This window comes from Squalius cephalus (assembly GCF_949319135.1).
Source record: "Squalius cephalus genome assembly, chromosome: 4".
NCBI lineage: Eukaryota > Metazoa > Chordata > Actinopteri > Cypriniformes > Leuciscidae > Squalius > Squalius cephalus.
In genome coordinates this window covers 25,263,076-25,282,472 of record NC_137125.1, presented here as the reverse complement: position 1 = coordinate 25,282,472, position 19,397 = coordinate 25,263,076, and the positions used below count along the sequence as shown (strand labels likewise).

Below are 19,397 nucleotides of genomic sequence, written 5' to 3'. Positions count from 1 at the left end.
ATCCAAACAATCAAAAAGCCATTCTTTTAATCTCCTCATCAAGAAAATGTTACAAGTAACAGAAATAAGCACAAATGTCAGGGCATGTCAGAACACATGTCAGAAAACACCTTAGACCCCAAAGGGTTAAGGGGATTTCAGTGGGAGATATTTGTGCAGTGCAAGCTGAGCTTCCCCTCATACATTTAGCAGATTTGACCATCTGGATATCAGTGCACCTTCTATGGCTCTGATGGCTCTTCGGAGACTTGAAAGGTCGTCTTTCTTTCCTGCTGGGTCTGTTCGGCGGCTTCAGAAAGCATGTGTTACGGGAGTTGGCTATATTTATTACCATAGTGAGATACAGAGCGATTGATTAAAAGAGAATGTTAGTTTATTCATGTAACCCCGGGTTCTCTGAGAACAGAGTGGGGTATCTCACTAAGCTTCCCTACTTGCACAACACAGGGGAAGAGCGTGCTTCAAAGTCCCCGTGAACCGGAAGTTGCAAACGACTTTTCTCCAGTGTTGTGACGTATTTCCAAGTGAAACAGAATATTGAATAGAATATGGAATATTGAATCATGTTGTGATTTGTATAGGTACAGTGTGTACAAATAACAAGGTCACATGAGATATAGCCATCTTCTAACCATATACATACTGGGAACTATGTTCTCAGAAGGCGAAGCACTTCTACTTGGGCGGAGTGATTTACTCCAACTCTGAGCGAACTCTCTGCTCCTCAAAACGGGGCTTCTCAGGTACTGCGAGCAAATCACTCCATATTTTGTTTCAACACAAATTTCCTGTAAATTGGAAAATGTTGGCATTATTTTGTCACTTATTGGGATTAGTATGCTAGCTGGAGCCGTTTACCTCCAGTCTTTGTGCTAAGCTAGGCTAGCGGTGGGTGCGTCAGTTACGGCACGCACAGAGATGAAAAGGGTACGTATGGACTTATCTAACTCTGGGGGAAACGGTGAATAAGCTAAAGTCCCAAGAAGTCGGCGTGTTCCTTTAAAATGCCGTTTTGTGGATCACAGCTGTATGGGGAGGGGATGGGCTCTTTGTCATGAGCTGTGACTGGTCCGTGCCCCCTCAAGTCATGCATTAACAAGCAATGAGATGATGTTAGTGTATGGTTAATAATGAGTTAAGTGTGATGTGCCCTTCAAAATAAAGTAATGACACAATAATGCACTTACAAATCATTAACTAAAATATGAATAAACATACACTAAGACTGCCATCCTTATTCATTTACACCACCGGTACAAAAACCAAAGATGCAAATTATTTGTAGTTATTTTATTTTTATTTATACAATTAAACATATATGGATTCAAATAAAGCCCAAACATACATGTAAAGACACAAGGCATTTTTAAATGTAAAATAGGGCACGTCCATAAGCTAATGCTAGTAGAAGCATATACATTTAAACAATCATGAAAAATCCCAATACAACATACATACAAACATGTCTTTCATTATTAATTCAGTTTACCAAAGCAGTCATTAATTAGAATAAAATGCCAGCATTACTGTAGCAACACAACTACCGCACTGATTGAGAGTCACTAATGAGTGTCCCACCAGAAACAAACTCTACATATTGTAGTCCTGGAGAGAAAAGTAGTTATGAAATAAAATAGTTAATAAAAATCAGAAAATGTTTGAAATCCTTATGACTCCAGTCATAGTAAAGGATAGCTCTTCATTGGTTCATATCTTCACTAATCACACGTTAATGTTGAAGTTACTAGGAACATTTGATTACGTAAAGAATAATTTCTTGTTTTGTTTTTTTCAGCTTTATGAATTACATAATTTTTTACTTAATTATATTTACACAACTTGTAAATTTAAGTAATTAAACATATTTTTATATATGTATGTATATTAAGACTTTTAAAGCACATGTTCAGAAATTGTCCGTTTTATCAAGGTTAATGTGTTCCTCTACTTGACGTTTTTTGTTTCTTGTATCAGCATCAGGACCTGACACTTCCAAAAACAGCTCTTCACCAGGAGGTGGTGCAGGATTAGTCTCTGTAAACCAGAAAAGACTCAGTTATTTATAGACAGACAGACAGACAGACAGACAGACATATATAGATAGATAGATAGATTTATTGTACCTTCAGGTTCAAGGATCTGACATTCATGGGGACTTTCTCCTGGGCTAATGAAGCCATTGCAGGACACTATTTTAGCATAGCTCCAGACAGATTCCTTAGGAATACGTGGTAAACTGGGATCTGATCGATTTACGTAGAAAAAGCCAAATCTTTCTTCAAAACCCGCCGCCCATTCCACATTGTCCATTAGTGACCAGGCAGTGTAGCCACGGATGTCCACACCATCCAGCAAACATGCTGAAAACAAACAATAATATTAATAATGCATGGAAAAGCATCACAGAAATCTTTCGTTTAATGCTGTCCTTTTCGATCTGATTACCTTTCAGGGCCTGATTGATATAGGTATTATAGTAGTGGATACGGGGGACATCATTCAGATCTATTGGCCCTCTTTCTGATACACCATTCTCTGTTACGTAAACAGCAGGGTCTCCATACTCATCTTTAATGAACTTCAGAAGTTTTCGGAATCCCGCAGGATTTACTTTCAACCAGAAGGATCCAGATTCCAGCCATGTACGATCTGATACAACTCCTACACCCCTGGAATAGATGGCAACATAATTGAACATTTTATTGCAGTATGTAACTATATTATTGCCAAACTCTTACAAAAAGTTGTCAATACTTTATCTGCATACATACATTGTATGCATATCTGCTCACTTAGGGCGATATATATTACATAGGAAATCTCAACTGCGTTATAGTATCTTTACAAAATGTAAACTATATTATCGTACTGCGATAATCTTCTAAATGTGTCTAAGGCATAAAGATATTTTATTCATGAACACTATACATTTCTGTAAAGCTGCTTTGAAACAGTGCTATAAAGTGCTATACAAATAAATCTGACTTGACATACTAAACATTGATGTAGGTTTTAAACCAATTGGACCTGACACAGAATGACTTTGCCGAATAAAACTAAAAGGCTACCTGTCTGCATCATAGTCCTCGTAGTCTTTGTAGTCCAAGTAATGGGTTAAGACAGAAGTGTAGTGGTTCAATCCAAAATAATCATGAGTACCATTAATCCTTGCTACTTCAGCAGGGGTAAATTCTGGAAGCCTGATAGATGTGAATTGCAAATGTGAAAGCATTTATAAGCATTGAAACTTTTTAATACAAAGCTTTAAATTCCTCACAAAGAAGATAACATATGAATTACCTTGATTGAGGTCGGCCAGCCGCTAAACTTCTCTCTCTAATTCTGTCTTTCATTATATCACTGTAATCTCCATTGAACACAGGATGAGCAAACCAACCCAGCATGAACTGTTTCAAGAAGAGGAGTGGCTTATTGTGGATTTATGCACATGGTTACACACTGTTCGTATGGATGAATCACAAATCTGTACCTGAAGATAACGCACGGCAGCATCCACGTCTTCCTGTTTGTATGGGTTTCTTGGTTCAGCCCAGTCAGAGTTTAGAGTGATGCTGATAAGGCCACCATATTTTGCACGATACTTGTCATTATACAGATGCCAGGCCTCAGCATGAGCCTTGATGAGGTTGTGTGCCGCAACATATGGTGCAGTGGCCGGTCTGGAATTTATACCTGGACACAGATAGACCATCATCAATAACCTTATTTTGCATTATTAGCCGTGAACACAGAAATTGGTGGGCTTAATTACATTTAAAAAAAATTAAAAGTATAATTTTAATGGCGAATGATACCTGGTGCCATAGTTCCATAGCCATATCCTGCCAAAGCAACATTGAGGGGTTCATTTAAAGTGATCCAGAACTTTACTCTGTCCCCCAGACTGTTAAACACAACATCAGCATAGTCTCTGAACCTATCGACAATAGTTTCATTCTCCCAGCCACCAACATCCTGGAGTGCTTGTGGGAGATCCCAGTGATACAAGGTCACCTGCCAGATCAAAATGATTAATAGACTGTCAAAATTTTGTAAAAATATTTAGGCTACCAGAGTGCATTTCTAGCATGCAAATTATTTAAAAAATAGTCCACCTGTGGCTGGATATTAGCTGCCAAGAGTGCATCCACAAGCCTATTATAGTAGTTGAGTCCAGCTTCATTAATTTTCCTGTTTGTCCCATCTGGCATAATTCTGGGCCATGCAACAGACATCCGGTAGTGGCCGACCCTCAGTTTTTTTACATTATCGACATCATCAGCGATCCTGTTGTAGCTGTCACAGGCAATGTCACCATTGTCGTCATTAGCTATTCTTGAGGGAGTGTGTGTATATTTGTCCCAAATACTGAGACCTTTTCCATCTGTTCTCCAGGCTCCCTCTATCTGTGGTGTTAAAGCATAACATGAAACATATATAATTTTAAGCAAATATATTATTTAAAAATATATATAAACTATGATTAAAAATTGAATTTGTTAAAATGGATTGTACCTGATATGCAGCTGTTGCTGTGCTCCACATAAATCCCTCTGGAAAATGTCCATATAACATTTCTTCCTCCACTGTCAGTGGAAAGCCATTATTTCTTATTATATCATAAAGGAGGTGAGCTGAGCGCTTTGGAGTTCTTGGCCGATTTGAAAGTAAAAAGTTCACATGGTGAAGTCCATAGCTAACATAGTAGCCATTTAGCCACTCAAAGGAGTCCATCAGAGAGCTAGCAATATAACCCTTAATACGTACTCCATCCAGGTTGTGTGCTAAAAAGACAATACATGTAAATGTGTCAAATGCACAATTTAACACCATTACAAACATTAAGCCATTTTCACTAATACATTTTGTACAATTTGTGTATTCATGAGCAAATAATTTCATGCAAAATTTCCACAGGATTCATAGGTGCAAATACACATAATTTTACTCTGTGTAGCTAAGCTGCATCTGGATTGTTCTAAATGAGGGAGTGCATTCACACAGCTAGCAGTATGAATAAATTACGCCTAAACCATGTCCAAAAAAGAGCTTTTCATAATCATATTATCATATAAATATGTAATGTATTTCATGATTTCTGCAAAAAAAAACCTTTATCAGCAGACAAATACGTGTGTATGCACTGTCATGAATGAGAACTATAGTAAACATACCTTTAAGAGCCTCATCAACATAGGTCTTAAGAAAGAATATGCGATCAGTGTCATCAACCGTCATGGCAGGGACTGTAGCCACACCATTTTCTGTTATATAAATCTCAGGGTCTCCATACTCTTCCTTTAACCAGTTAAGAAGTCTCCTGAGTCCCCAAGAAACAGCCTTCTGGTCATTAACGGCAGTATTTTCAGAGCCATCTGGAAAGTTCTTCTCAACGTCCTGGTCAGTCTGATAAGACTCAACATCAAGTATGCTGGTCACATGGCGCACGACTTTGGTTGTGTATGTGTTAATGCAGAATACATCAGCTGTTCCTTGGATAAAGGCCTTTTCTTCGTCAGTAAAAGAAGGCAGGCGGGATTCTGTCAAGCCTTGAAGTTCACTCTTGTTGCCAACCTGCCACTTCATGGCATCAGGGTAGTCACCATTTTTAAATATGGGATGTGCAAACCAGCCTAGTTGGAACTGAAGGGCTCGATCAGCTGCCACCACCTCTCGAGGGATGTTGATGTCCAGGGGCTCTGCCCATTCAGCGTTTAGACTAATGGATACCAGACCTCCTTGCGATGCCCTGTATTTCTCATCATAGGTGTGATAAGCTTGTGCATGAGCTTTCAGGAGGTTGTGTGCAACCCTGTATGGAGCATCTCCAGGTTGGTTTACGTTAGGTGGAATCAGACCTAGTCCATATCCGGACCATGCAATTGTCTGGGGTTCATTAAATGTGATCCAAAACTTCACCCTGTCTCCAAATGTTGCATAACAGAAGTCACAATATTCATTGAATATGTTAATTAATTCGGGGTTGTCCCAACCGTTGATGTTCTGTAAAGCCTGTGGCAGGTCCCAATGGTAGAGAGTCACCATGGGTGTGATATTGTTTGCCAAGAGACCATCAATGAGCCTGTTGTAGTAGTCCACACCCTTCTGGTTAAGAGAAGATTTTTTCCCACTGGGAAAAATTCGAGACCATGATAAGGAGAATCTATAAGTCTGCAATTTTAGGGCTCTCAACATGTATAGATCTTCATCTATTTTATTGTAGCTGTCACATGCAACATCACCATTGTCATTGTTTGGGATCATACCAGGTTTTTGAGTGAAAGTATCCCAAACACTTGGTCCTTTTCCATCTGCATTCCAGCCACCTTCAACCTGATATGCTGAAGAAGAGACACCCCACTGGAATCCCTCTGGAAATGTTCCATAGTGATAAAGCTGTCTGTCAAACTTGGTCTGAGGGGAGAACTTTTCCCAAACAACCTTGGATTTTGAAGGAACTTCAGATGGTGGCAGACTAGGAAGTTTTGTGCTCTCAATTTTATTTCCATAGATGTGCATCTTAGAGCTTGCTGGAGTCTCAGCAAATCCATTATGCTCAATCACCTTTGAATAGTAATATGCTGATGCTTTGGGGATTCTTGGCCTGTCAGGATCTTCAAAGTTCACATAGTGCAATCCAAATCGTTGACTGTAGCCTTGAGGACCCTCAAAACCATCCATCAGAGACTGGACTGTAAACCTCTGGATGACAACACCATCCAAATGCACAGCTGTAGAAGAAATAAGTAGTTAGTAGATAGTGATCTTGTATTACTATATATAGTCTGGATGTTAAGATTTGGTAAGGGTTTTGTTACATTGGTAGAAGATTGTTTTAAGGTCAGTCAGTGTCAAATCTGATGTTGTTGGTGACCTAAAACTAAGGTCTGTAAAATGATTGCAGAATCTAACATTTTCATACATTTTCAGCTCCCTGAAGGATTAATTATTCCCAAGCCAATAAAAAACATGTTTAGTGTATTATATTTCAATAATTATGATTTTTGGATAGACAAACCTGATTCCTTCAAGTTTACACCGTTAAAAGTCTTCTCAGGGTGCAAATATTTTCATACATGGCCCATAAAGTTGTAAAAAAAATTCAACATTTGTAGATGTGGGTGACATTGGAGCCTTAATTACATCCATGAAAAGACAAGGACATGTTTTAAGCTTAATAGCTCAAATGTGATGTTTAAGTCCCTGTTATGATCAAAAGGACAGTACAATATTTTATCATTTATCAGTATTGACTAACTAGGAGAATCTTGAAAGTGGCTTAAAAGTAGGTCTACACGAGCAATGTTTCCATGCAAAAAGACACTTGTCCCAGGCTATCCTGATAAGAAAATATGGCCAACAAACTTTTTGAAATATCAGATACCCTATACACGGCTTCCCTATAAGGCATTTTTTGGCCTCAAAATAATAAATAATTCAAATATAAAAAATTTAGAATCTCCAAGAAATACCTTACAGATCTTAGATTAGGTCACCAACTCTCTGATTTCACACAGACTGACCTGTTACCACTAAAAAGATTAATATAATGATAGTTTTAAACACTGACCAGTTCCCTTAAAATACTTACCTTTCATTGCTTCATTAATGTAAGCTTTGAGATAGTCGACACGCTGAATGTCATTGAGCAGATCACCATAGTACTCAGTTGGCATTCCGTTTCCTGTGATATAGATGGGCACCTTTGTGATGGATGTGTACTCTAAATAGATGTAGTTCAATAACCGCCGAAGCCCCCATGGAACAGACTGGATCTGGTCAGAAGCTGTGGAGGGCCATGTGGGGTCCGCATAAGCCTCGAAGTCCCCAACATTATTGGGTCCAGCGTCACATCTATCCAAGCTCTCACTAATCAGTCGGGAAGTGTAGTGATTAAGTCCGAAGAAATCAGCTGTGCCTCGGATTCTTTGTTTCTCTGCCTCAGTGAAGACGGGGAGTCTTGCCAGCTCTTTACCACACTCACCTTTCTTTTTCTCTATTTGTTTCTTCAGCACGGCTGGATAGTCACCATCTACAAATATGGGGTGAGCAAACCAGCCCAGTTTGAAGTTCAAATAACGCTCAGCTGCTGCAACATCCTGATCACTTACGGGATTCCTTGGCTCTGCCCAATCGGAGTTAAGAGCAATGCCCACTTTTCCACTGTACAGTTTCCTGTAATTATCATTATAAATATGCCAGGCTTCAGCATGAGATTTCAGAACATTGTGCGTCACCTGTGAAAACAAGTAAAGCATTGTCAATATATACTTTATAAAATCATAAAATAGATTTCTGATTGACAAACACACCTTGTAAGAGGCTATTATTGGGTCTTTCATACTTGGGGGATGTTCCCCTGTTCCATACCCCAAGTTGCTCACTACCCAGGGGCTGCCGAAAGTGATCCATGTTTTGACTCGGTCCCCATAACGAGAGAAGCAAAAGTCAGAAAAATCTTTGAAAGCTTCCACAATAGAGTCATTAACCCAGCCTCCTGAGTCCTGCAGAGCTTGGGGAAGGTCCCAATGATGCAGGGTAACAGTAGGCTCGATGCCGGATTGTAGAAGTGTGTTAATCATCTTGTCATAATAAGCAACCCCCTCGTCAACCAAACTTTCTCTGTGTCCAGTGGGGAAAATGCGAGCCCAGGAAATTGAGAACTGATAATTAGGTGCCATCATTCCCCTAAGCAGATACGCATCATAGTCCACCTTATGATAACTATCACAGGCCAAATCAGTGGTCTGTTTGTCAAAGACATGACCCTCATGGCTAAAACGATCCCATATGGTCTCACCCTTCCCGTGTTCAGCCCATCCACCCTCCACTTTGAAACTCTCACTGGAGACGGACCATTCAAAATCAACTGGGAACGAGCCACTCAGAAACTCATCACGCTCAGCTTCGCTTTGACTTCTGAATTTCTCCCAGACCTTCTGGTATGAGATTGCAGAAGCTGATTTCTGATGGACAGGAATCCTGAACTTCTGTTGCTTTGCATTACTGGAGCTGAAAATAACAGTCAACAAACCTAAAGAAAGAAATCCCTCTAGGACCTTCATCTTGTCAGTTGCAAGTGGGGAAGAGTGGAAAAAGCTCTTTATAACCACCACGGCTGTTATGTCAGTTATACAATCAGTTATACAAGAGTGTCAGTTATACAATCAGTTATAGAGTTATACAAGAGTGTCAATCATACTTATACAATCATATCAATTATACAATTGTGGAGTTTAACTTTTAACTTAGTTAAACTATAACTTAATCCAACTAGTGATACAGTTTATGGCAGTCATTAAGGGTGTGTTCACACGTGTAGTTCGGTCTGTTTGTTTCGATTGGTCCGAACCAAAAACATAAATAAAAGTGTAGTCTTGGTCCTCTTAGTGGTCACACTGTTGTTTTAACACAGAACCTAAAGATACCGAATCTAAAGGCATAGTGATATGTTCACAACCTGATTGGTTGGCTTTTATTACGTATATTTCGTGTCGGAACTTACCAAACATCCAAAGCAATGCTGTGTGCTGGGATAAATGCACTCATTGTGTGTGCATAGCCTGCATATATGGTATTTTGACCAGCTGAGAACTCGTGAAGAGCTTATAATATGTGTAAAAGAGTCAAAACAGCGGCAGGAATCCCTCCGTCACAAACATTTGATCTGCTGTGATCTTATCAAAAGATCTGCTGTGAGGAGACGCAGTTCTGATACCTGTACCGAACTGTGATGGGTAAATATGACGAGGAAAAACAGGAGTGCTTGAGCATTCTGTCCTTTTTAGGGTTGCATCTTGTGGCATCATGTCCTGTTTTTGGTTCGTTTACATATCTTTGATCTGTGTTGCTTTCATATTTCATTCAAACCGCAGCAGAGTTTGTTTGGAAAGAGGACTGAGACCCATCTTTTCAGCGATCTTGTTCTGCTTGTTTGGTGGCACCGGGGTTCGGATGGCAGCGTTCACGATTATTCAAATGAACTGCACTAACAGAGCAATCGCACCAGGGTCGTTTTGATTTAACCAAACAAGCCAAGTGTTGTTGTTTTTTAAATAATGGGTTCACAAGACCAAGTCTCAAAAACCTTTTTTTTTGTCCTCACTTAAACATCCTCTTAATTAATCTTTAAAGAAAACCGTCCTTTCCATTTGTCCAAAACTTGTTTTCAAATTTCTTGTGAAGTAATTGTGACATCCATAAGTTATGCCTATCAAACACACAAAGGAAATCACAGAAGATACAAATATATTCAATATATTCAGATATTCAATCTTATCCAACAAACCTTATCTTGCAAAACTGATATTCAAGTACCTAGTTCTAGAGTGACATATAGATGTTCACAGGTGGCTAGTGGATGTATTAATGGGACGCAATGTGGCAGATTCTACCGTGAAGCTCTCAGTTGCTTAAGCTGATTTATCAATTTAACAAGAAATGGATACATTCACCAATACTGGTTGATCAATAAAGCTTTTTCGATGGCTGATACGGATACCAATATCTAAAGAGACTTTATGAAATAATTTATTGATTTTCTGTCTGAGTTAGTACTGGCTGCAGATAAAGTCTTTATTATTTGCTGAGCCATGAAGATAATGAAAAAGATGCATTGATGTTGGCATTTATAGACATTTTAATCTATTGGGAGTTAAACAACACATGTCAGAACACACTCATTATGGTAATCATACTTTAGATTTACTGTGGACACATAGAAAATATATAATAAAATTATATAATGCATTGCATAATAATAAAAAAGTATATTAGTAGTACATTTATCTCCAAAAATGATTCTCAGATAATGGATAAGGTTTGTATGAAATGAGACAGTGGCATTACATCACCACCTAGTGTACAACACACAGTAGCAACCAGATTCATTACAATTATTTAAAAATAATTATTTTGATAAATTCGATAACAAAATCTTTGACTATTTCAATAATATTTTTGTTGTTGCACTGTGAAAATGTATTACTATGTATAACCATCATAAAAACATTTTTTTGGTAAAGTGTTAACATAAAACATAAATGAGAGGGACAGAAATGTACTATTTAAAAATCCAGATTGTGTTATTTTGAAACCTAAATAAAACATTCCACAAGCATCCACAAGATCAGTGATGCAGCATTTCATACTTCTTTCGATTAGTTACTTTAGAACTCACAACCTGCCTTGTCTTGTCAACCTGTGCTTTATTTTTAGCCTGACACTAATTTATGAGAACTAGCAAAAGTCACACATCTTAATGTTAGTCGATTTCCTGCCTTGGTCTGTATACAAGATTAAAGAATGAGGACAATGGCTACAGTAGAATTTCATGCTAAAAGATTCACTTAAGCAAGATTCAAGATTCACACAGATGCATACAGTTGCTGGGATCTGTAGGTCCCTATGAAATAGTTTTAATTTTTCTGTATTCCTTGTTTGAATTGTTATTTTTCTGGACTCCAGCTTAATGTTTAAATTAAATGCCATTTAATCAAAAAGCATGTGTAATTATTCAGAACTTCTGTGTTGTATGTTTTAATTTTTTATTTGAAAATGTATGATTTAATACAAATTACGATGGTAATCAAATTAATGCATAAAACACTTGATTCTACGATTCCATCTGCATATTCCACATCGCCAAATCATAGGGCCCTATGATTTATTAGTAAATTCAAATATCTAACAAGCATTAACAAGATACTTATTTCCAATGTGTAAAGATGTTGAGCTCTAATAAATATGAAAGTACAATATTGAACAAACTAATATAAACATCATATATAAATATGTACAGTTTAAGTTAAGTTGGTTATCAAAAATACAAGGCAATTATTAATAGAGCAATCATTTTCAGATAGCCTAGGTGTTTTCAAGCTGCATACATTCATAACATTATGTGCAAATTGATTGTACATATCTGAAAAATAATGCACATGCTGGTAATTTAAATTGTATCAAATTAACTTTTTTTCCAAACTTAAACACAGTTATACAGCATCTAACTTTTCAGCGAAAGTTCAGCAAATTAGCATTGCATAAGTGCGTTTAAGTGCGTCATTGATTTTATGCGTCACTTATCATTTATTACAGGTCATTCACATGTTAAGGTTTCCTTGATAAAGTCTCCAGTTACTGACATGACCTCGGTTCCCTGAAATGAAGGGAACAAGATGTCTTGTTATTGATGATGCTATTCTCCTAGAATAGTGAAGCCTTATCGTTTTTTAACTTTAAAAGTTGTCGCATTTAATGCCGTTTTTTTTTTTTTTTTTTTATTAACTGAAATTTCAGTAACAATACTGAAATTAACACTGATACCTGCTTACCTTTTGTTTTTGATTTGGTTAAATATTCACATTCTTCATGGTATCGTTTGCAGGGAAAAGAAGCTTTTATCCCATTGCATGATCATTTGATATCTTCACTGAAGTTTTGTAGAGTTCTGTTCACAATGTTGATCTGGTTACAGTGAAAACAGTGTCATGCGCTGATGCTTCAGCCATCATATGGTAGAAATTGTCCAAATAAAAATGAGTTCAACAAGCTGACAGAAGTCGATCCATTCATCAGTAACTGGAGACATCCCAATTCAGAGGCTGAATCCTTCGAAGGCCGCATTCCCGGGCAATGAAGGTACAACAGTTGGATCTTTGGTAGCCAGAGCCAGTGAGGACTGGATTTCTTTTTAGATAAAATGCCAAGAACATTTTTTTTATTAAAAGTTATGTTAAACTTCTTCTCAATTACTGTTATATATTTCAATGATTTAACGGTCTTCTTCAATATCTGTCAAAAGTCAAAAATATCTTCAAAAGTTCTGCATTCATGTATCCAGATAATCATACCTTTTGTCTGAGCAGCCCAATAGTACAGCTGAAGCGGTAGAATTCCTTGGGCCTCGCATGGTGAGCAGAGCAGATTAATCTTCCCGCTGTGCAGCATCCTTATGCCGAGTTCACGCTGCACGATTTTCAAAGTAGTCATGTCACTGTTCTTTTCACGCTGCATGACTATCTGTGGTAACATTCAGTCACTGCTGTGTTCACACTGCACGATGCATCGGAGACAGGTTGTTTCACACTGCATGACTTTACAAAAGAAAGAATCGCGACAACTTCTGTCTGGTTCGCAATCTACGTTTCACAACCAAACACGTGCGAGAAGTGATAAGGAAATAACGCAAGATCACGCATGCGTGAGACCGGAGTTCTCGCTCTAGACTGAAATTGTTATTAAAAATGATAGCCTGCAAGCTTTGATCCAAATTGTGTCTGCGCTGATTTGCAGCGAAAAGTAGAAAAACAATTATGCTGGAGGAAATGGTTGAGGAGACGAGGGGTGCAAGGATTGTGTGTTCTGCAAAGAGAGTTGGGGGTAAATAAATAATTTTGCAATGTGCTGCTGTTGCTGCTGGTCAAGCAAAGGTTTGTGCTTTGTTTCTGTGTGATATAACTGTAAATATATGTATTAAAATACTGATATTCTGGTCTATAACTCCTCTCCGAACATCCCGCTGCCCTGTTTCTTGCTCTGACCACCGATGTAGTTTTCAGTCAGAACACATTGACACAGCAGGATTTAGAATCGCGGACAGGTCCAGATATTTAGCATGCCAAATATCGCATGGGCGTCAGCGACTCATCTGCGATTCTCTCAGATCACGTCTTTGATAATTCACACTGTGTGATTGTCACTCACGTGAACGAGTTCTGATTTGCCTATGATTTCGGGCATTTGTTGGTAATCTTCTACGTATATTTTTACAAGCAGCACATTTGAGACAGGCATAAAAAAATGTCATTACCTTTGCATCCATCCCTCTTACTTTTCACAAAGGTATTGGATTTAACAAGAAAATCTCTAACACTTTTTGCTCTGTAAAAAAAAGAGCAGGGTCAGCAACTGATCACTCAGATCATTAGGATCATATCAGCTAGAAATACCAAGGGTTTAATCAAAGCATGGTGAGTCTGCTTTTAGCTACTATACATAATCGAGACCTAGTTGAAAAAAATCAGGGCCCGTATCCCTAAAGATTCTGAGAATCCTCTCAGAGAGCTCCTAACTTAACCTAAAAATTCCTTGCCAGGAGTTTTAGCTTAGAAGTGATTCCAGAACATTTTAAGTGAACTCTGAGCAAGGAATGGATGGAAAATCCTATCTTAGTGAGGAGGTGTGGTTGACGCCGTTGAGTCATCATTTCAAAAGCCGTGATTGGTTGATCCTACAAGTTTGATGAAAATGAACTTTTGGTGATAATGAGCAAAGGATGTACCCTTAAATCAATAAACATAATTATACACTCTAATCTTATGCAGACTGTAATTGTAAATAATATTTCACATTCAAGAAAATATCTGGAAAATGAATAGTAAGCTGTAGGGGTTATAGCCTAACATTAGAATCTAAAATATGTGAAAACTTAAGCTAATTACACCCTTTTCAAATAATGATTCATGTCTTATTTGCTCATATTAATATCCTAGCTGGCATATTTTGTACTTTCACTCCCATATGGACCCCATTGAAAACAAGATGGCCTATCTCAAGGGGCTGTCCTTAATGAAGTAGAAATTGCAACGTTACAACTCAGTGTGGTCTTAACGAGGGTAACACGGCTCAGCTTTTATCAATGTCTGTGATTGCTGTCTGGTCTATTTATGAAGGCTTGTTAACAAATATCCTACAAACACATTTTGTGCAGCTGCTTAGGGGAACTCCTAAGCCACTAAAAGTCCTCTTCCCTGCTCGCCTTAGGAGCCCTTTTAAGCGCTAGGAATCTTGAGGAATAGCTTTTATATTAACTGGGATTTTCGTGTCACTTTTAGGGGAAATTCTAAGAAAACGTCATGACTCTGAGAATTTTCTTCGAATTTGGCCGCTAGGAGCCACTTTTTGCACAAAAATTCTTTAGGGATACGGGCCCAGGTTTGTAGAAGTTAGGGGTAATTTATGTGCGAAGCTGTGGACACTACTTAAACATCTTCGTCCTATGACTTAATTTTTATAAACATTTCTATGACAAACCTATCATAACATCTAAAGCGACTGTCATTTAAATGTACATTTACATAAACATCAAGTAAAAGTAATAGACTTATGAAGTTAAATAATCCAGGCAGGGCATCCATCAAGGCCACATTGTTACCTTCACACTCACAATCACAACTCATTTACAATTCACTGCGGCTGATTAAAAAACATGTTTTCATAATTTAATAATAAAAGACTGTATCCAGTGATAACAAAGTGTAATTTGTAATAAAAGCAGATAGCAGCAAGACAAGAGAGTTTCTGATAGTGGCAAACGTGGGAGCAAAGCTGCATGAAACCACTTTACACACGCAACCCAGTCTTTAATAAACTTTAATAAAAACAGAGGCATGGAGGTACTAGTAACACATGAAGAGAAAGGTAAAGTTAAAAGCTTCCAGCAGTCTCTGTTGACCTTGATCAGAAAATAATCAGAAATATCTAATATAGAGATATTTACTTTTACTTACTACAGAAACCTTGAAATTTCAGCAGAAAAAAACTCTGTTAGACAATATCAGGGCCGACACGTGGCATAGGAGACATAGGCGGATGCCTAGGGTGCAAAGTGACAGTGGGTGCCGCACAAGAGGCAGGTCCGGTTCTATCGGATGTACTATACATCACCATAACATGTTATTTATGCTAGACCAGTTTATGCAGTTACCAAAGGTATTATTTTTACCATTAGCACGTATATGCTTTGGAAAAGTGAAATCATAAATTAATGACTCTTCATGGCACACATTGATGTTTGTGTACAACTCTGAAATAGCTTTTTTAGAACTTCTTTACTGGCAACACTTGCTTGTTTTAAACTGCAAGTAAAGTGCAGAGTATTTTCTTTAAAATTAAAATTAAAATTGATGTTTTTGATGTTAAAGTTGGCTGATCAAATAAATAATACTGCATAATATTCATATTATTTTTAAAGTTCAAGAGCGGTGGTTGTTTTTTCTTTTTCTTCCTGTGTCCTTTGTTGTTTGGTTAACATTAAAAACGGGGGTTGGCTTGTGGGTGCGCTATATAAAATCTCGCCTAGGGCAGCAACCGAGTCTGGGTCGGCCATGGACAATACTTTATATATTGATCTGAAAAGAGAACTAAAAGTGATGATTATTACAGATAAGTAAAGTCATAAGCCTACAATAAATGTATGTCAAAACAGGATTATTATTCTTTTTCAGTCTTATAAAACAATAATATGAATATATTTTAATACATTTGTATTGATGATAGAATTTTTCCCTTCTATACATCATTAATGTTTTTAACACTTGGTTCAAGTGGCTGGTTTGTTTGTTCTGTCTATATCTGTAAATGTGGTCTTTGAAAAAAAAAAAAAAAAATCAGACCTCTCTCTAAACATTGTGTGGAATAAATAACGTGCATAATGTCGATATATTATTCCATTCACAGCAATCTTATATAAAAATCAGTTGTTAATGAACTTCAAACTTTATTGATCATAACATCAATGTGTTTATGTTGCATTATCTAACTTAGCAAAGATAACAGATGTCTTTTTTCTCCTCTTTTATTATATCTGTTATGTAGTTGTGTTGGCAAGGCTTCAATAAAACACTCCGCAGGGGTCAATTAAAGTTACCTGTAATAAATAAATAAGTGATCTGTAAAATAAATGATTATTTAAAAGCGCTTATGCAATGCTGATTTGCTACAAGTTAGATATTGAATAATTGTGTTCATGTTGAGAAAACGACAGCGTTCGTTTGATTTAAATTACTGCACTGTAATAAAAAAAAAAAAGTGATTTCCTAAGCCAATGCCCCACCTTCCAGAAATTCAGTAAAAAAGAGATAATAAAATGGATAAAAAACAACAACTGTTGTTAATAGTATGTTTAGGGCAGAGCCATAGAGAAATAGACCATTACCGGTACTCATTTGTATTCCTCCTAGATGAGGAATACTGGTGCCTGATACATGTTTGGGCCATGTAATATTCTAATTAGCATATTTGCATGATGGAAAAGTGATTACATGTACAATTATATATTAAAGCAATTGGTTACAAGCATATTTATACGAAAAATAAGAACAATTTCCCTTAAGTAATTGCATATTTCTCCTTTCTCATATCGTTTTGCCTAGTGTTGGTGGTTTCTGTGGTTCATAACCATTCTTTTGATTCCAATAAAGAGTAAATTCATTAGAACGTGTGGTACTGTAAAATTAGTCAAAACAGGGCTGCCACGTGAAGGCATGTGCTGATTGTCTAAACCCGTATAGAATCACGCCAATTCATTGGCGGATGGCGCGGGCGCCTCCTTAGCGGGGCTTTTTTTTTTGCCAGACCAGACTCAACTAGGACCTAGGCGACCAGTTCATACAGAAAACCCGGGAACCAGGAGCCTCATCTAAATCTAAGTTGTAAAACCTAATAAAAGTGTGCAGAGAGGACCAACTTGCCGCCACACAAATATCCTCTAAAGGAACTCCCTTGAAAAGAGCCTGGGAGGACGCAATACTTCTAGTAGAACGAGCTTTAATGCCCAGAGGTGAAGGAAGCTTCTGCACCTCATAAGCCTGGGAAATTGCATCTCTCACCCAGTGAGAGATCCTGTGTTTAGAGGCGACGAGCCCTTGGCGGCCAGCCCCAAAGCATATGAACAACTGAGATGACATGCGCCACAGCGATAGCCGCGACATTATCTCTCAAGGTGGTAGCAGCTGCTCCAGCCACAAATTTATCCTGCTGGAATTCCAGCACTGAACCGACCGGGCAGCTGACTGGGTCCACTGCATGAGCCAAACACCAAGACTCAAAAACCTTCCACTTAGAGTAATAAAGCTGTCTAGTAGAAGGCGCACGAGTGTTATTAATGGTCTCCCGAACATCAGCAGTAAGACCAGACGCCACTGTCGCTAGCGATTGCCTCTTATTGGCCACACCCACAGCCTCTATATATTGGGTGGAGGATGCCAAATCCTGCACTGGAGCTGAGACAGCAGATCTCTCCTGATAGGAATTTGCCAAGGGGACCCCTCCACCAGGGAGCTCAGTTCCGAGAACCACGTCTGGGATGGCCAGAATGGGGCTTAAAGAAGGAGGCGGATTCCACACTCCCTCACTCTGCAAAGGACTGCAGGGATTTGCTTGACCGTAGGGAATGCATACAGTCTCAACTCCGGCCATGGATGAATGAGGGCATCTATCCCCAGAGGCGTCGGATGAGACAGGGAAAACCACAGGGGCACTGTGTCGAGCTCTGCGACGCAAAGAGGTCCACCTCCGCCGAACATGCTCCAAATTTGAGCCACTGTTTGGCAGTGCAACATACATTCCTCCGACTTGTTCCCCCCACAGTTGACAGTTCCCCCCACTGCCATGTTGTCTGTCCTGACAGTGACATGAAAGCTCATCAGGGCCGGGAGAAAATGACCCAGGGCCAGAGAGACGGCTTGCAACTCGAGGCAATTTATGTGCCACGAGAGAAGCTCGCACGTCCAAACACCGCACGCCGGTCTGCTCTCGAAGACCGCACCCCAACCAGTCAAAGAGGCATCCATCGTGACAACCTGGTGACAGCAAACTACAACCATCTTGACCCCCTGAAGTAAAAAGGGGGGGTCTTTCCACTTCCAAAGAGTGCAAAGGCAACTGCGCGACACACTCAGCAGGCGGAAGGCAGACCAAGAATGGCGGATGCCCCTGAGTTTCATCCACCACACTGACCTACTAAGGCAAAAGACCTTAACTCACCAGAGTGTGAAACTGAGAAAAATGACTTTAAAGTTATCTTAATGTCCTGACAATTGAGTTATAGGTATAATATTGTAATTTTCACATGTTGTAGTGTATACCTTTATTAACCTATCTACAAAAAAATGTTGAACTCAAATTTGACCCTTTTTCGGAAGTTACTGTATTCTGCCTTAGCATTGCCCACAAAATGACAATTGGTCATACCAAGGCAAAAGACCTTAACTTCTATTTTATAGCCAATGTTATGCTTAAAATGTAAGCAATATTAAAATTGGACTCACTATGATAAAAATGCCTTCACATGTATCAACAAGAAGCTAAAGTAGTGAGAATAGTTGGAAAAGTATGAATGGTTTTAATTAACATGAATTTCATAAAACAAAGTTGATTAACATCACTAAAGTATAAAAGATGTGGAACATTTAAAGGTTTTTTGAAAAACTGAGTGTGTGTGTAATGGCGGACGCCGGCAAACACTAAAAACATCTCACCCGTCGTAACTGCCGCCGAAAACGCAGAAAAAGATGTTTAATGTGCAGCTAAGAATACTCTACATAATGTGCTTAATAACAACTCTGAAGGGGACCCTGAAAGAAGCCCGCAAATCTGGCAAAATATACATACAACAA

General features: G+C 38.4%; 2 protein-coding genes across 2 annotated transcripts in view; one reads left to right on the top strand and one right to left on the bottom strand.

Moving 5' to 3' along the window:
* Positions 1-19,397, top strand: part of LOC307157356 (uncharacterized protein) — a 268,751-nt gene that overhangs the window by 43,734 nt on the left and 205,620 nt on the right. The gene's annotated exons all lie outside the window — the stretch shown is intronic.
* On the bottom strand, positions 1,907-9,065 carry LOC307157003 (lactase/phlorizin hydrolase-like; the record flags this gene model as incomplete). Its single annotated transcript, XM_079868731.1, has 12 exons — positions 1,907-2,034; positions 2,124-2,360; positions 2,446-2,669; positions 3,069-3,200; positions 3,301-3,407; positions 3,491-3,693; positions 3,816-4,014; positions 4,116-4,406; positions 4,516-4,784; positions 5,175-6,731; positions 7,592-8,237; positions 8,313-9,065. The coding sequence occupies 12 exons, from the start codon at positions 9,063-9,065 to the stop codon at positions 1,907-1,909; spliced, it is 4,746 nt and encodes a 1,581-aa protein (XP_079724857.1).